The sequence below is a fragment of the Danio aesculapii genome, chromosome 23, assembly GCF_903798145.1.
Source record: "Danio aesculapii chromosome 23, fDanAes4.1, whole genome shotgun sequence".
Classification (NCBI taxonomy): Eukaryota; Metazoa; Chordata; class Actinopteri; order Cypriniformes; family Danionidae; genus Danio; species Danio aesculapii.
The window spans coordinates 22,664,405-22,683,756 of NC_079457.1; the positions used below are offsets into that span (position 1 = coordinate 22,664,405).

At 32.7% G+C, this 19,352-nt stretch overlaps 1 protein-coding gene across 1 annotated transcript in view; it reads left to right on the plus strand.

The window, feature by feature from the left end:
• The window catches only part of lrp1ab (low density lipoprotein receptor-related protein 1Ab), a 146,084-nt gene that overhangs the window by 37,024 nt on the left and 89,708 nt on the right, over nucleotides 1–19,352 (plus strand). Inside the window, exons 7-20 of the mRNA XM_056449612.1 lie at nucleotides 553–742; nucleotides 1,359–1,502; nucleotides 1,801–2,037; nucleotides 2,112–2,292; nucleotides 3,693–3,915; nucleotides 5,541–5,730; nucleotides 6,846–6,974; nucleotides 7,092–7,232; nucleotides 8,176–8,301; nucleotides 8,755–8,871; nucleotides 8,953–9,033; nucleotides 9,118–9,285; nucleotides 15,334–15,516; nucleotides 18,157–18,354. Coding sequence (XP_056305587.1) covers nucleotides 553–742; nucleotides 1,359–1,502; nucleotides 1,801–2,037; nucleotides 2,112–2,292; nucleotides 3,693–3,915; nucleotides 5,541–5,730; nucleotides 6,846–6,974; nucleotides 7,092–7,232; nucleotides 8,176–8,301; nucleotides 8,755–8,871; nucleotides 8,953–9,033; nucleotides 9,118–9,285; nucleotides 15,334–15,516; nucleotides 18,157–18,354 — 2,308 coding nt within the window. The remainder of the gene's footprint in view (nucleotides 1–552; nucleotides 743–1,358; nucleotides 1,503–1,800; nucleotides 2,038–2,111; nucleotides 2,293–3,692; nucleotides 3,916–5,540; nucleotides 5,731–6,845; nucleotides 6,975–7,091; nucleotides 7,233–8,175; nucleotides 8,302–8,754; nucleotides 8,872–8,952; nucleotides 9,034–9,117; nucleotides 9,286–15,333; nucleotides 15,517–18,156; nucleotides 18,355–19,352) is intronic.

The following is a 19,352-nucleotide window of genomic DNA, read 5'->3' on the forward strand; positions in this document are numbered from 1 at the left end:
ATTTGTTTGTTTATTGGCTACAGAACCAATTACTAACTTGCTTATTTAATCTAATTAACCTACATAAACCCTTTAATTTGCACTTTTAAGAAAATATTAAGTTCAGTCATCATGGCAAAGACCAAGGAAAATAGTTATTAGACATTATTTATTAAAACTGTTATGTTTAAAAATGTCTCTCCTCTCTCCTTTAAACAGCAATTGGGAATTAATTTTGAAAAGATTTTAAATTTTAATAATTTTAACATCAACTGTATCATATCTTAAATAAATCAGTTAGTAACACTGATAATACAGCAAGCAAATGTCTCAAAATCAATTTAAATCTTTCTATTATGCATTAAAATATTGTATAAAAACTAAGCATTGATTTTAAATGCTTTGAATTGATTATTAAATTGAATTGTCATCAGCAAAAGTTTGAATTAGTTTAGTTTAGTTTATATTTATATATTTATTTAGTTTTTATATGTAGTGTGGCAAACACTATGCTCTGCCATGTATTTAATCAATATATGTTTTTAAATCATTCTATTCTGTTTGTTTCGGCAGATTGAGCATCTGTATGGTCTAACGGTGTTTGAGAACTATCTGTATGCCACCAACTCTGACAACGCCAACATGCAACCCAAAACCAGCGTGATCAGAGTCAACCGATTCAACAGCTCTGACTTCCAGGTGGTCACACGTGTGGATAAAGGTGGCGCTCTTCATGTTTACCACCAGAGACGCCAACCCACAGGTACAGCACAAACATGCTTTTTGTTTTCAATTTCTAAATCCAGTAAAGAGGAAACATTTCAAGCAGTCTTTTCAATCTGTATGTCATTTTTACTTATATTTTATTAAATTCAAAAATTGTAATTGATTTAACTTCAGCTTAATTTTTATAGCATTGTGCGGCAGAATATTAATAAACGGCTTAAATATTTGATCTTATTGGTCTACTTCTGGGCAAGGATGCTGATTGGTCAACCAAAAATCTGACCGTATAGCTCTACACAGCAATATAAAATTCCTGTGTACCACTACATTTGTACAGACAGTTTTTTTTTGTGTGGTTTTTTTTTTCTAGTTTTTACAAATGCATTTAATGTCTTTCACATAAAAAACAGACTAAATAATGGATGGACACAAATCTGCTTGACACACTCATTAAGATGTGTACTTGATTGTACTTCTACAACTGGCTCTTTTAGTGTCACATTAATTTATTTTATTAAATTTTTTAAACGCGCTCAGTAATTTATTAAATACTGTAGTCAGAAAAATCCCAAAGATATTTAGCATTCTATTTACTGTGGTTTCTTCATTGGATCCTTATGGCAAAATAATGCATTCTGTCTGTTTTCATGCAGTGCGCAGTCACGCATGTGCTCTGGATCCGTTTGGGAAGCCTGGCGGGTGCTCTGACATCTGCCTGCTGGCAAACAGCCACAAAACCCGAACCTGCCGCTGCCGTTCCGGCTTCAGCCTTGGCAGTGATGGAAAGTCCTGCAAGAGTGAGTAAAATGTGATTATGTCCACCCTCAATTAATTTTCAACACCTTAATCTTACATACTGTAGGTAGTTAACAAATAGGCAGTTTATATATATATATATATATATATATATATATATATATATATATATATATATATATATATAACTGAATATTAAATGATGACAATACTAATTATAATTATTTTTGTCATGTGTGACAGTGAAAATGCAGTGTCACTTCAACAACCCATAAACATGTATTATCCATTACAGGTATTTTAATTTTCCATTTACGCTATGTAATATTTTCTAAACAGAACCAGAGCATGAGCTGTTCCTGATCTACGGTAAAGGCCGTCCTGGAGTCATCCGTGGGATGGACATGCACTCTACCGTTTATGACGAGCACATCGTCCCCATTGAAAACCTGAATAACCCAAGAGCGCTGGACTTCCATGCAGAGACTGAATTTATCTATTTTGCTGATGCCACAAGCTACATCATCGGCAGGCAGAAGATTGACGGCACTGAGAGGGACATCATCGTCAAAGATGGTGAGTGATGCTGAGATGTTATTTTTTAGGTTGAATTTGATGGACATCTCATCATACGCCTCTCTGCTCCACAGGTATTCACACAGTAGAAGGTATCGCTGTGGACTGGATGGGGCAAAACCTGTACTGGACTGATGATGGACCCAAAAAGACCATCAGTGTGGCTAAACTGGAGAAAGCCTCTCAAACACGCAAAACTCTCATTGAAGGCAAGATGACCCATCCGAGAGCCATAGTAGTGGACCCGTCTCATGGGTAAGACATGATGTTACTGCTTAAATACGTTCATTCAAGTATGGTAGTGGAAAGATAGATTTTTTTGTGATATTTGCGAACCAATTTCCAATACTGCGCATGTGCATATATTCATCTATTTGTAAATATCTGATTCTAGTTAACATGACTAGTATATTATGTTCATAATACATCAATCTGTAAATGTTACCAATAGTTTTCTATAATTGCACTTTTACCTTATACCTACAGTTGAAGTCAGAATTATTAGCCTCCCTGAATTATCAGCCCCTGTTTATTTTTCTCCCCAATTTCTGTTTAACGGAGAGATTTTTTCAACACATTTCCAAACATAATAGTTTTAATAACTCATTTCTAATAACTGATTTATTTTACAGCTTCAAGTGACATTTAAAGGCTTAACTAGGTTAATTAGGTTAACAAGGCAGGTTAGGTTAATTAGGCAAGTTATTGTATAGTGATGGTTTGTTCTGTAGACTATCGAAAAAATATATAGCTTAAAGGGGCTAATAATTTTGACCATAAAATGTTTTTTTTTTAAAAATAAAAACTGCTCTTATTCTAGCCGAAATAAAACAAATAAGACTTTCTCCAGAAGAAAAAATATTATCAGACAAACTGTGAAAATTTCCTTGCTCTGTTTAACATCATTTGGGAAATATTAAAAAATAAATAAAAATCAAAGGCTTCTAATAATTCTGACTTCAACTGTATATCCTGCACTTGCGCTCCTGGTTAGACTTAAACTGCATTTCTTTTCTTTGTACATGTGTAATAACAATAAAGTTGAATCTAATTTAATCTTATCTGATGTACTATTCTGTGATATCTTTAGGCTCCATAAAAGTCACCTTAAAGGATTAATGGACCGTTTTCTGAGTGATTCAAGTTGATTCCAAAATGATTCTGTGTACCTATTATTATTTTTATCAGTGGATAAATGTCCTATGGTTTTGCATAGAAGGGTCTTTCTAAAGTAAATTGCTCTTTCTAAGTGGTCCAAAAATTACACTTTGGCTCCGTTTACACTGCGTTGGCTCCGTTTACACCCGTTAAATGTGACCCAATTCTGATTTTTTTGTGCATATGTGACGGAATGGATCTGTTCTATGTTTTCCATTGAAAAGAAACTGTGTATAACATTGTCATATTTAATAAAAATAAAGTAAAAAAAAACACACTTTCAATTTTTGTTTGTCACATGTAGTTGGCTATTTATTTGAAGATGTGTTTCAACCACTAAGTGTATTTCACACCTGTGGGAAGCACTGTATGTCAAAACAAACTTTTATTTTGGATGTGATTAATCATGGGTAATCTTTGCCCAGCACTAAAAAATACCAAACACTCAAAGAGCCAAAACGGCTTTGTCTTAATGAATATTGTGGTTTTGTTTGCAGAATGATGTACTGGAGTGACTGGGAGGAAGAGCCTAAAGAGATGAATCGTGGCAGTATCAGGAAGGCATGGATGGACGGCTCAAACGCTGGTATACTGCTTACATCTAAAACTGTGCTCTGGCCCAATGGCCTCAGTCTGGACATCCAGCAGGGTCTTCTGTATTGGGTGGATGCGTACTACGACCGCATCGAGATGGTGCTTCTCAACACTACAGAGCGCAGGGTGAGGAAACACACAAGCGTTCATGACATGACTTTATTCAGGACAAAACAATACTTACACTTTAGATGGCTAGAAACAAGGAAACCTTTTTTTTTTATGTGTCAAATTGGCATGGGTGCTTAAAAGGATAGTTCACCCAAAAATAAAAATCTACTTACTGATAACTTGCTCCGATCCTTTACAAGTTTCTTTCTTCTGTTGAACACATCTGAAGAGTGACTTCCCAAGTATTTTTTTATCCTACTATGGTAGTCGGTTTTAGCCAGTTTTTAAACACAAAAAAATTAAAACGCAAAAAAAAAATGAATCCACTTGAGGGTTTGTAAATGGTGAATAAATGTTGACTGAAATATCCCTTTACTTTTTTAAATTTACATTTAAATGGGTTCATTTCCCAAGTGTTGGGTTGCTGCTGGAAGGGCATCCGCTACGAAAAAAGGCATATGCTGGATAAGTTGGTGGTTCATTCTGCTGTTGTGGCCCCTGATTAATAAAGGGACTAAGCTGAAAAGAAAATGAATGAATGGATTCATTTAGCAGAAATAATTAAATCATGGTTAAAATAAACCATCAAAGTGATCTGAGTTCTTATTTATAGTTTGCATTTGTTTTTATTTTATTTTTTATTATTTGTTTAGTTTGTTTTTATTTTATTTTCTTTTTGGTTTTATTTAAATGTTGGATATTTAGTTTTTTCATTGTACCTTTATATTATATATGACATATTTTCAGGGTCCCCACACTTCTTGAAAGTACTTGAAAGTGCTTGATTTTTAGACATAGGAGTTCAAGGTCTAGAAAATACTTAAAAACAAACATAGATCCTTGAAAGTACTTGAATTTAAAGTTTATGGTTTTATTTCAACAATTGTACTGTGCTTCTTTCAAAGGCTGAACGAAAAAAAACTAAGAAATTCTTCATTTAAAAAACTTAAATTTCAATCTTATACATTTACTATGACAAATAATGCGTTTATCAATACTTCAGGAAATGCATTTGAAAACTGACAGTATTGAATTCAACTAATTGTAATAAAGTTCTTTGAACATGACTTTTAATCGGTTGTTTGAAATGGCCAACATTTTTAAAAATGACATTCAAAACATCATTATTATGACATTTAATGTAAATATTAAATGTTAGTGAAATGTTAAGTACAGGAACGACTTTCATGGCGCTACATATGTTGGTGGTAAGAATTACAAAGGTGCTCGATTTAAAACATTAGTGATTTAAAAAGTCCTTGAATGTCCTTGAATTTGGTGTCCATGAAAGAGTGCAAATCCTGTATTTTATAAATATTATATATTTTTAATATTATTTTAGATTATAATTAGAATATTTTTTAAAAGATATTTTTCCCTGGTGTCTACCAATGGAAATAAAATCAGTTAAAGCTGTGTATACATTGCTGTTCTTTTACAGCTAATGTTTATTTTGACAAGTAGCATGTTTATAGTTACATGGTTTTATTTAACTATATTAATCTTTAATGAATCACATTTATCAGCTGTAATTTTAGCATCACCATATTCCTAATCTCAACCTCTGTTCAGAATTTGCTTTAAAAAAAGTAATTAATAAATTAAAAAAATACTTATTAACTATTTTTCTCTTCATCCAGACGGTGTATGAAGGACAGGAGCTGAACCACCCATTTGGCCTGTGCCACCATAAGAACTTCCTGTTTTGGAATGAGTACCGTGGTGGTGGAATCTACAAGCTGGACCAGAACACCAAGAAAGCCACACTGTTACGCAACGAACGACCGCCGATCTATGAAATTCGCACCTATGATGCACAACAACAGCAAAGTACTGAACACCCTGAGCTTCTTTTTTTCACTCCATAATTATTTGTATGAGTCATATATAATATGCAAGCACAAGCTGGCAGATCTAACATAGACTTAAAGTGCTGTTTTGTAGGTTAGCATGTCTGAACAGCTACATGATTTATATTCCTTGTCAGTAGTTTGGCATCAGGACCTTATATTATTTTATTTTATTTTATTTTATTTTTTTATTATTATTATTTATTTTTAATTTATTTATTTTTATTTATTTGTTTATTTTATTTTAATTTAATTAATTTTTATTTTTATTTAATTTTGTTTTATTTAATAATTTTTTTTTAATTCTATTTTATTTTTTATTTTAAAGTCTCTTCTCATCACCAAGACTGTATACTTGTTCAAAAATACAAATACCAAACAGTAATATTGTGAAATATCTTTTACATTTAACATGACTGTATTTGATTCCTCTGATTCAAAGCTGAATTTAATCCAGTCTCCAGTGTCACATGATCCTTTAGAAATCATTGAAATGCTGATTTGGTGTTATAATGTAGTATGATAAGATAAGTTGTAGTTTCAATTGTCAATGCTTAAAGAAATTCTTTCCTGCTTGATAAAATAATTCATTTTCATCTTGATACATTTTAGTTTTTAGGATTTTTTTAATGAAAACAAAGCTCAAAATGACAGCATTTATTTTCAATAAAATCTTGTGTGTCTACTGCCACTTTTAATCAGCTTAATGTGGTCTTGATGAATAAATTGAATAAATTTTGACCTTTTGAAGTGGTGCTATTTCAGTTTTTGGACACTTTTTAACACTGATAATAAATGTTTTTTGAGCTCAGTTCATCTTGCTATAATAATATCTAAAGGATTGTGTTGAATTAAATTTAGCTTTAAATCACAGGAATAAAAATGACCATTTAAATCCCATTCAGTAAGAAAACTGTTATATTAAATTGTAATAATACTTTGCAAGTATTTTGATAAAATAAATGCAGCTTTGGTAAGCAGAATAGACATTTTTAAGTACGATTTAAAAGTCTTACTGATCTCAAACTTTTAAACAAACAACCTAATCAGATCAATGTTTCACAGCTGTATTGTTTTTGTTTGTGATTTGTGCAGTTATAGGCTCTAATGTGTGCCGTGCTAATAATGGTGGCTGCAGCAGTTTGTGCCTACTGACGCCCACCGGACGATCCTGCGCCTGTGCTGACGACCAGATACTAGACACAGACAACAAGACCTGCAGAGGTGGATGTGCTGGGCTTTAAGTTACCGCAAACACCCTGAAATGATTCGAAAAAGGCGTGCTGAGATTTCGTGAGATTCAGAGGTGTTTTATTTTTTTCATTTGTTTGTTTTCTGCAGCAAATCCTTCCTACGTGCCTCCTCCTCAGTGCCAGCCTGGAGAGTTTGCCTGTAAGAATAACCGCTGTATTCAAGAGCGCTGGAAGTGCGATGGAGACAACGACTGTCTGGACAACAGCGATGAGACCCCTGATCTGTGCAGTTAGTGTGCTTTTGTCTCACGTTTTTTGATATAAATCATTTACACACACTACCATTCTGAGGTCGGTAAAATGTTTAGATATTTTTGAAAGTAGCCCATTTTGCTTTTATATTAAGAAAATTAAAAAAGAATTCCACCAGATATAACTCCAGAATCATATGATGATTCAGAAATCATTCAGATATGCTAATATGCTCTAGATTGTAATTATTATCAAAAACGTTTCTATTTTGTGGAAAAAGTGTAGGTTTTTTTTTTATAAGGGTTTTTGATGACAGTTTAAACAAACATAATTTATTTAAAACATAAATCATTAGTAAGTACTACAGAAATGGACTCAAATACAATTGCAATGCAAAAAGACCCGATGATTGGACAAGATGAAGTTGAAATATTTAAAAAAACAAACAAAAAGTGGTGTGAGATTTTTAATCATTGTTCAATGAATCTAATGCTTTTGATTATTAAATTTACAGAAATAAGAAAGAAACCAGGTCATTATCTGAAAAAATTGAAAATTAAAATGTGTCAGTTTTCTGTGAGATGTAAAATAAAACATCAAAACCAGCATATTTTTATGAGTTTGGATCTCTAGTTCCTGAAATTCAGTAAAAAAAAAAAAACCTGTTCATTGAATTCTGCAAAAAAAGAAGAAAAACTGGTGTGAGATTCTCAACTGTTATTTGATTAATCTAATGTTTTTGATTATTGCATTTACATGGAAAGAAACCATATCAATTATCTGTTTCCTGAGAAATGTAAAATAAAACATCAAAACAAGCATATTTTTATGAGTTAGGATCACTAGTTCCTGAAGTATAAATCTTTGAAATATAAATATGAGTAGTATTTAAATATTTTTTAAATTCATGAATAGTCAATTAGTTTCTTACAATGCAAACCAAGCATACGGAGTAAATGGTCCTGTTTGTGATGTTTCAGACCAGCACACCTGTCCTGCAGACCGCTTTAAGTGCCAGAATAACCGCTGTATCCCCCTGCGCTGGCTATGTGATGGAGACAATGACTGTGGAAATGATGAAGATGAATCCAACAGCACCTGCTTGGGTAATGTGAAACTCCTTACCTATACTTTAACGATATTTGATATCATTTTTGATACCTTATGCTGTCTAAATTTCTAAATTTTCCAGAGTTAAAGCCTCAAGAATGACTCTGTGGTAATGATTTAAACTAGTATCGGTGCTGAGGCAAAACAAAACTATATTGTTTCACATTTTCCAGTATGCAAAATTTGATACTCATTACTCATACTCATGATGATTTTTTGCTTTTTCAGATGAATGTGTGTTCAACTGGTCATAAAATTCCTTGAATTAGTTTTATTCACTTTAATGCAAAAGTTTTAAAAATATAGGCTACAGAATTGAACATAGAATTTAATCGAATTTCGTTAAGACTCGAATCGTTCAGAATTGACAAAAAAATCGCCATCTACCCATAGATTCAGACTCAATTTACAGATTCTGTAAATTGACGATGTTTTCTTGTGTCTCCCAGCACGCACATGTCCTTCTAACCAGTACCCATGTGCTAGCGGTCGATGTATCCCCATCTCCTGGACGTGTGACCTGGATGATGATTGTGGAGATCGCTCTGATGAACCAGCATCCTGTGGTATGGCAATCTGAGCCTCTTTTTTTGTCACCGTACCATGCTGAGTTAGTGGTTTCTTTAATCTTTCTTTGTTCTTTCCAGCGTATCCCACCTGTTTCCCACTCACTCAGTTCACCTGTGCAAATGGACGCTGCATCAATGTAAATTGGCGTTGTGATAACGGTGAGTTTAAAATGCCATTTAAAAGACTTTCATGTCCCAAGTAATTCACTGAAAAGGGTTGTCTATGTGTGTGTTTGTGTTCAGATAACGACTGTGGGGATAACAGTGATGAAGCCGGCTGCAGTCACTCATGCTCCAGTGTACAGTTTAAATGCAATAGCGGCCGCTGTATTCCAGAATACTGGACCTGTGATGGAGACAACGACTGTGGAGATTACAGTGATGAGACTCACGCCAACTGTACCAATCAGGGTGAGCTTGGTCATTCTCATTCCATACCTTTTTCTTTTCAGATTTTGGGGAAAATGACTTCAAAGTTGCTACAAACAAACCATCTGATTAAAACTCAATGCTACCAAATGACCACTGTTTATATTTATATATATTTTTTTGAAGATTTTTTTTTTTATTTTATTTATAGAATTTTTTATGAGAACAAAACACCCAATAGAGTACATCATGTATATATGTTAACAAAATTATCTATCTATAGTGTTATTACATAATACCATCTAGAACATGCAGCAAAACACTAGCAAATAGTACAGCAATTATACAGCACCATCAAAAAAAATTTCAGCCAGACGAAAAAAGAAATGGAAAAAAAAAGGAGAAAAAATTATTACTGAAAACAAATAATTACTAAGACATTATTAGCTTATGCAGCTAAAGAAGGGGCACCATATTTTATCATGCATCTTCTGTTTGCCAAATCTAGAGAAACGTAACCTTTCCAGCTTGAAGGCTTAAACCATTTCAGCTAATCATTTAAAAAACTTGGAGGTGTCGTGCATTTCCATTCCATCAGAATCACTCTCTTGGTCAGCACCATGCCAAACATATTTTTGGAGATTTGTTTTCATTTTATAAATTGTGTAAAAAAAGTACTTTGAAGTATGTTTTTAAACAATTTATGAAATGTAAAAATTAATAAGTAACTAAATACATAAAATAATACAATTAAATAAAATAAAAACAATTGTTTGAAAATAAGCTAATAGCAATCAGATTTAATTTGATAAAAATAAAGAATCTGTCCACTTGGAAAACTTTGTTTTATTTTAGTTATATAGTAATTGCACACTTTTGATTAGAAAATAACATAATTGGTTTATTTATTTTTTTGGTTAAAAAAGTTTTGAATAAAAATTAAAAGTAAGCAAACTAATTCTGTTATTTTCTTAGCAATTCTTTTTTTAATCAGTTTTTTTTTAGATAATAATAACAAATATTATTCCCAACCCTTCCCCATGAACAAAATAAAATTACAATTCCAAAAAAAAAATTTAAAAACAATAAAAAATGGAAAATACTATAAATAAATAAAAATCTGAAAAGCATAGTGTCAATTACTGTATGTATAAGATATATATTGGATTGTTTACATTTAGAAAAAAACCCATGTACAAAGTACACATGTACATCAACAAAATAAAATTATGAACTTCACAGATACTTATACAATGTACTTAATCAAATTCCTCTACAATTGAAAAGACCTAAGGCTTAGATTGACAGTCTGTTGAAGTACTCACATTCTCAGAAAATTTTTAGCAATGCTTTTTCCAATTTTGTACTATTTTGGAAAATTTAATTTTCTTGTTATTTATTTTAGTTTTATTATTAATTTGATAAGATCTATTGTATTTTTGTTTTAATTTATAAACCCAGTTAGAAAAAAGAAGAGATACCTTTAAAAAGTTTTTTTCTTTTTCTTTTTAGACCCTTTTCAAATTTCCGGGTTTCTTAGTAGCGGAAGGCGTCATGATGGGGTAAACTTAGAGTGCAGTGAATGGGAGAGTACAACAAATAATTTTTTTTACAATCCTATTTGCTGAAATAATAAAAGGAAAACTCCATAATGGTGTTATCAAGACTTTCAGAAAAAGGGGAAAATTAGTGTGAGACTGATAACCGCAGCCAAGGAGACGAATAATATCAAATTAGAAACACCTCGCATATGCGGTGATTTGTTTTTTGCAAATTGAAGCAAAGATGATATAATGCATGCATAAATGCATATAAATGTTCATGTTTTTTTTTTATCAAAATATTAAAAACTTTCAAGGATTTAAGATTATGATGATCATTAAAGACGTCATAACAGTCTTGTGTAAAGGGTTAATTAGCAAACCCAATTAAAAAAGGTGAAATAATTTATTATCAGTGTAGTTTCACCTCCTGAAATTAAGCACTTTTTTAGACTCATTCTTAATTTAAAAGAAAAATCTTTATTTTGATGAACTGTATCAGGTTTTATTTCCTCCTGTTTGTATTATATAAGCTGTCAGCGTTTATTCTCTGAAGCTATTTTGGTGGTGTGGGCTTTCTTGAAGTGCCTCTAGATTATGAGTGAGACCGCAATGACTAACGCAACCATCAGGCACTTCATTAACTGGAGTAAATCACGATTTCGCAAACCGGCCTGTCATATTTCCTCTTTTTTTGTGGGCTGCGTTGAAACACGTAAACCACAAGATCCTGAAGAATGTCTGAGAGCAGTGTTAATGACTGCCGTCTCGAGGGATTACACAAGTGCAGAGATGTCAGAACGCTCGACGCAAGAGCTGCTCCGCTGTCCGCACACACAAGCATTTTTGGGCATCGTACTTGCTCCCCTTGTCCATTCTTCTACTCGTGTCCGATTCATGTAACTTCATCGTTGTCAATGGGGTAGTTCACACAAAAATGATTTCATTCATTATTTTAAAAGTCATTTACTCTCCCTCATGTGGTTCCAAACCTTCTGTTGAACCCAAAAGAAGATATTTTGAAAAATTGGCTATGTTGATATGGCTGTCAACATTCTTCAAAATATCTTCTTTTGTGTTCCTTAGTTGTAAATCCTGATTGAAATCGGTGAGAAATAATTCGTCATAGGTGTAGTTTTAACTTGGGAAAGCAAACACTTTCTTTGACTAATAATTCATTTAAAAGAGAAATCTATATTTGAATATACGCTATCAGTTTCTATTTTCCCCTCTCTTTGTATTACATAAGCTGTCAGCGTTTATTCTCTGAAGATATTTTTGTGGCCTGAGCCTTTTTGTAGTATCTTTAGATTTTGAGTTGTTTGACTCTCAAAAAAGATTCATTTTAAACAAAAAAAAAGTTATTTACTCTCCCTCAGTTGTTTCCAAACATTCTGTTGAACACAAAAGAAGATGGTTTGAAAAATGTTAGTTAGCATTTGTCTTCCTTGGTTTGAAAAAAATGCTGTAGAAGTCAATGCTCCGACATTTCACAAAATATCTTTTTTTTGTGTTCAACAGAAGAAAAAAAGTCAATTATAAATGACATTATTTTTTGGTACACTGTCCCTGTCAAAAAAAACACCAAAAAAATTAACAAAATTAAAAATGAGTTAATAATACAAGGGATTTGTTCAAAAGTAATTTGTCTGATTATACACTCACCAGCCACTTTATTAGGTATACCTTACTAGTACTATTGACTGGACCCCCTTTTGCCTTCAGAACTGCCTTAATCTTTCGTCGCATAGATTCAACAAAGTGCTGGAAGTATTCCTCAGAGATTTTGGTTCATATTGTATTGACATGATAGCATCATGCAGATTTGTAGATTTGTCGGCTACACAGCCATGATGCAAATCTAGCGTTCCACCACAAACCAAAGGTGCTCTATTGGATTGAGATCTGGTGACTGTGGAGGCCATTTAAGTACAGTAAACTCCTGGTCATGTTTAAGAAACCAGTCTGAGATGATTCGCTCTTTATGACATGGACAGGTTGTACTGGTGTACCTAATAAAGTGGCCAGTGAGTTTATATAACGTTATAATCTACAAAAAATGTATTTTTGTTCTGGCTGTGGCTGGTATTGAATTATAGAGTGATAAAACATTCCGTTTTCTGTCTGTAGCAACAATTTACTCTAATTTGGCAAAAAAAAAAAAGAGAGAGAGAGAGAGAGAGAGAGAGAACTGTTAACCAATGTTCAGATTTTTGTGCTAGAAGTCCATTCTTAATAAAATAGTGTCTCATTTGATATTTAAACAACATTGTAACAAACTTAAAGTACAAAAAAGTTTGCACAGAGGAAGTCTGCAGATAACTATCTTTTTTTAACCCTCTTCACCTGCAGTACCTTACAGTAATTGGTCAGTTTTTGGCCGGGCCCTTTGGGGAAGTATGTTTTTGGGGTCTGGGCTTCTGTCCTTCACTTCTCTAATCCGCATTGCATGCTGCTGCTTAATAGACTCTCGGAATCAATGTAGCAGAACCAAGCCAGAGGCCTAATGAGAGTGCAGGGCCTTATGGGAGCCTGGTTTGTGGCTGTGTGAGGGATGTAGATGTGGAAGAGGACAAGCCTGCTTGAGTTGTGAAGGAGAGATGTTTCATCATGTCATTGACTGGGAGTTTGCTGTAATTTGGAGTGGGGGGATGTTTGTTCAAAAGAATGATAAGTTTGGTGCAAAAAAGTTAAAGGTCCAGTTACTTTTCTGCATTATTCAAGTTCATATTTGAAGTCAATATGAAGGTTAATATTTATACACATAGTATAGATAACTTTTTTTTGCAAGTTTTTTATTATAAAAAGATACAATTCACAACATCAGTAGACATTTGTCACTTTTACAGATTTTCCAGTTTAAATTCCCTAATCAGAAATATAAGAAACACAATTTCTTTATGACAGTAACAGAAAAATATATCCTTTTGCATTATCTTACATCATTTATACCAAAACTGTTTGCAGTATAAAGGAGGTGTGGAAGCAATATTTATGGTAAAAATAAAAACTCTTTTTTTAAATTATTAAAAACATGTTATTTACTTATTAGATTCAACTTTATTTCCAAGTACAGAGCCAGTAAAAAGCAATAAATCACAGAGTAACTACATTAAGACATCTATTTATGTAAAAAAAAAAAAAAGAGAGGGAGAGATTTTTATATCACATGATGCTGAATAAATAGTTTTTTATTGATGAGCAGTTTGTTAGGATTGGACATCATTTGGCAGAGATACAACTATTAAAATATGTGGAATTTTCTGTTAAAAAAATGTACATGGTAATAAATAGCCCTCAAAGTTGTCAAAATTATGCTATTACAGGGTGTCCGCGAGGTCTTAAGTCTTAAAATGTCTTAAATTTCAAAAATTTTAAATTATTTTTAAAAGAGTCTTAATTTCCAAGTAAAGCTACCCTATCGGGCTGACACCTAATCACCAATAACCCGTTTCAAAACTTATATAAAACATATATAATTTTTTTTATTGAAAAGAAAGACCCTTCACAACAGCTGTTAGACATTTCTACAGCAAATGTTTCAAGTGAAATTCCCTAATCAGGGAAAGAAAACTAAAGCAACGCGCGTCCCTTCACATGGTCTTCCATTATTACAAAAACTATTTACAGAAGTAACCAGGCCATTAGAAAAAATCCTTAGTGTTTAGCCCTGTATAAGTCTAAAAATTCATTCATAATGGTCCTAAAAGGGTCTTAAAATGCCTTAAATTTGATTTAAACCTGCAGAAACCCTGTATCAGTTGTCAATATTGCTAATTAAAAATTACATTGATTTATTAGCTGTAAGAAATGTACAAGTTAGCTACATGGGACATGATTTTTACTTAATATTCTAATGATTTTTTGGATTAAAAAAATCAATAACCATTTTGCAACAATTCAATAACCCAGACAATACCAAAAAATACATTGTATGGGTTATCGATTTATTATAAAATAGCTATTGATTTTTATTGCTTATTTTCAGTTTTCTCTACATTTTTTGGCAACTTATTTATTTAAACATATTCATAAATAAACATATACTTGTATATTCTGTAATTGTATCAAATTTGGGAAAATTAAAAATTTAAATGTAGCATAATAATCAGAACTATTCAAAAACGCATTAAAATTACAGTCAGACGTCTGTATCGATATGAACTATGATGTCATTCAGGCCAGTTCACCCCAGCAGATCCCTGTTCTAGGACACACTTCTGTCTGTTTATGGGACAAGCGGTGGTTTTCCACTTCCCCCATCTCCTCTCAGACTCTGCCAGACGCGAACCTTTGCCATGAGGGAAAGCCTTTATGTCCGATGCCTAATGATTTCCGTCACTGTGCCAGGCCTGGACCGCTCTTCATGAGAAAGTTTGCTTTGGATCAGAGTTCAGTGTGATTGTGCCTCACGTTAGTTCCACTTTTCATCCTTGGGAACAGATTTTTTGACGTCAGGAAGCCGAGTGCTCATTATTGTCAAATAATAGGTTAATAATAGTGTTCTCATGACTGCATTGTGATTGGATTTTTATTTTTATTTTTGCAGCCACGCGGCCTCCCGGTGGTTGCCACACGGATGAGTTCCAGTGCCGGATGGATGGTTTGTGTATTCCCAAGCGATGGCGCTGTGATGGAGACACGGACTGCATGGACCTCAGCGATGAGAAGAACTGCGAGGGAGTCACGCATATGTGCGATCCTGCCGTTAAGTTTGCATGCAAGGACTCAGGTTAGTAGATGTTTGGATGTCCTGAATGTTTCTCACACAATTATATTCACAGAAAACTAAAAAATATTGATGACACAGGTCTAGCATTCACCCATTTTTGTCTTTATCCTTTAAATCATATTTTACCTAAAAATAGATGTATTGATGATTTATTTAAAGGGATAGTTTTACCCAAAAATAAAATAGTAATTTATAATAATATGTAAATATAAAAGTGTATATAAAAACAAAATAGTAATTTACTTGCTATTTACTCACCCTCAAATGGTTTCAAACATGTTTGTTTGTTTCTTCTGTGTTTGTTTCTTCAAAAGAAGATATTTTAAAGAAAGATTAAAACCTGTAACCATTGACTTCCATGGTAGAATAAACAAATATTATTGATGTCAATGGTTACAAGTTTTCACCATTTTTCAAAGTATCTTCTTTTTTGTTCAACTGAAGAAAAAAACTCGTAATGGTTTCGAACCAAATCTTCCAAAGTGGATATGAATTTCTGTCTTCAGCTGAAGAGAAATTGAAGCTTTACAGTAAAACATTCCAGAATTTTCTCCATCTAATGCAAGTGCAAATGGCTTGATACAAATGTATGAAACTCATATTTAGACTACAACTTCAATATAATCTGTATGACCCCAGTTTTGTAATTTTTTTTTTTCAAAACATGAGCCAATAAATGCAGAGAAACTGAAAATGTTTAGGTGACCTCTTAATGTTTTTCATATCTGTGTACATATGCACATTCAACACTGTATCTTTCACGACCTCTTGTGAATTCTAAGTGCATTCTAATTTGTCACTGCAGTCATGGAGAACTTTAATGCTGCCTAAATATGGATTGTCATCCTCAAAAGGTATCCACGCTAAGCCATGCTTAATTTAATTAGGAGGAGAAAAATCCTGACAGGTTTTTCTCTAAAACTGTGCCAGAAGTAAGGCACATACATCTATCCGCTTGTTAAGTGGTGACGTGTTGGTGACGTATGTAATACTGTTTCCGCGTCCAAGCCGCCACTTATATTCATTGAATATTCGTTTATGATGACTTTTTATTCATATCACACATCTCCTTGAATGTGACCGAATGTTTAATTCCTCCTGATGACTCGAAACCCACCATCAATTTGTACATAAACGAAACATGGCAAAGAGAATGGGACAACTGTATCAACAACAAATTATATGAAATTAACCCGAAAATAAATGAAAGACATTTAGCAAATTATAATTTCGAAACCAGGCATGATCAGGCAGTCTATACCAGATGTCGAATTGGACATTCTAGGTTGACACATTCATATTTATTAAATAACGAAGAATCACCTAAATGTAATAACTGCCAGACTGCTCTTACCATCAAACATATTTTGTTGGAATGTAGAAATTCCATTAGACAAAATTTGATGGACATTTTTAAAAAGGTACCACCAGGAAGAGTTTTACATTTTTTATCAAAAATAGAACTGAAAAACCATATTTAACTTAGACATTTTTTTTTTGTAAATTTTATCTATTTATATTTTATATATTTGTCTAAGTAATTTATTTATTTATTTTTTCATATAATACGAATTTGTTTTTATCATGTAATAGTTTAATGTATATCCATTTGGCCACAAAATAGGCATAAGTTGCTGATGTGGCAATAAATATGTAATAAATAAATATTCATATCACATATTAAATTGAATTTTATATAAAGGAATAATATACACAACAATCTCTGGGCTTGCTGCATCACAGACTCCAAAATTTTAACAATTTATAAAAAAAATGGATCACTTTCTGGCCATTGGATATTAGGCATGGACATATATATTGCGATCGTGATTTTCGAAAGTATTACATCGCTTTGTAAACGTTTATGATTAGCATTTCATCAGTCTCCCCATACAGTTTGATAGAGCACTTGGACCCGGAAGCCGCTTCGCATGATGTCACACTTAACAAGCGGATAGTGGCTTTTGGGAAGTCATTTGTTTTGTTATGAAACAAACAAAAAGCTGTTATTTTTGGGTAAGCGATGTGTTTAAGTTACAAACATCTGACTGGGCTGATGCTTTAGTTTGCAATATTGTAGTTAAATTTCCAAGAAAGGGTTGGCGCTAATAGCCTAGTTGTTGAGGTGCTCGCGGCGACCTGAGTTAGATTCCCGGCTAAAGGTCCTTTGCCGATCTCTCAGCTATCTCTGCTCCCCACACATTCCTCTCTGTACAATCTTCACTGTCCTATCCCAATAAAGGTGAAAACCCCTTAAATTTTTTTTATAAATTTTAAAAAATCCAAAAAAGACATAGTTTACTGAAACTGAAAATGTCATCATTATTTACTTTTTTTTACTCACCCTTCCAGTCACAAACCTGTTGGCATTTTTTTCTTCTGTTGAACACAAGAGAAGATACTCAAAGAAAAGCTGTAAACCTGTAACCATTGACTTCCATTTTATTTGTTTATACAGTACTTCTATGGAAGACAATGGTTACTTGTTTCTAACATTCTTAAAAATATCTTATTTTTGGGTCAGCATAAAATTCAATTAAAAGTAAGGTAAATACTAAGTAAATGTTCATCTTTGGGTGACTATCCCTTTAATAAAAACTATTTAGCAAAATAATCTGACTTTTTGTTTGTGTGCTTCAGCTCGTTGCATCAGTAAGGCCTGGGTGTGCGACAGGGACAATGATTGCGAGGATAACTCCGATGAAGAAAACTGCGAGGCTCTGGAGTGCAAGCTCTCCCATCATGTTTGTGCCAGTAATGACTCCATCTGCCTTCCTCCTGAGAAACTGTGTGATGGCAAGGATGACTGCCCTGATGCCTCAGACGAGAAGCTTTGTAGTAAGGCACACACACTTCACAAACAAGGTTACTATTAAATGTGTTGGATGTAATTTGTGTCATCTGAAATTCAAAGATTTAGAGTAAGTAATATATTTAATTAATTAAACAGTTTTTTTTCACCTTTGCTACAATAAATTGATTAACAAATATTTTTATTATTATAATATCTTTATAATGTTACAAAAGATTTTTATTCTAAATAAATGGTGTTTCCAACCTACTCTTCATCAAAGAATCCTTATAATGCATTTCCACATTTTAACATTGATAACAATGACATTAACTTTCAGTAAGAGTTTCTTGAGCACCAAATAGTCAGTTTAGAATGATTGTGAAAGGATGGTGTAATCATGCAAAACGTTTATAAATTAATTACATTAATGATATAATAATAATAATAATAATAATAATGTTAATAATAATAATAATGTTAATTATTATTATTGTTGTTAAAATAATAATAAAATAAATGAATGAATAATAAATAATAATAATAATAATAAATTTCATAAAATGTGCAGTGTTGGTCAGCATATAAGACTAATTTTAAAAACTTTTACAAATCTTACAGACCTCAAAGTTTTAAACAATGTACATTATCATATAGTGACAATCCATAGTCTCTACAGCTCCAAGCTCCATAAATGTCATATATATGAACATATATTGTACACTAAATGACAAAAGTCTTGTCGTCCATCCCAATTGTAAGAGTAATGAATAATACCTTGACTTCTAGTCTTATCATCTAGTCTAGTCTTATCTAGTCTATCAAAAAAAGTGGCAGAAGGTCGATTTTTCTGATGAATCATCTGTTGAACTGCATCGCTATCATCACAAATACTGCAGAAGACCTTTTGGAACCCACATGGATCCAAGATTCTTACAGAAATCAGTCAAGTTTGGTGAAGGAAAAATCATGGTTTTGGGCTACATTAAGTATGGGAGTGTGCGAGAGATCTGCAGAGTGGATGGCAACATCAACAGCCTGAGGT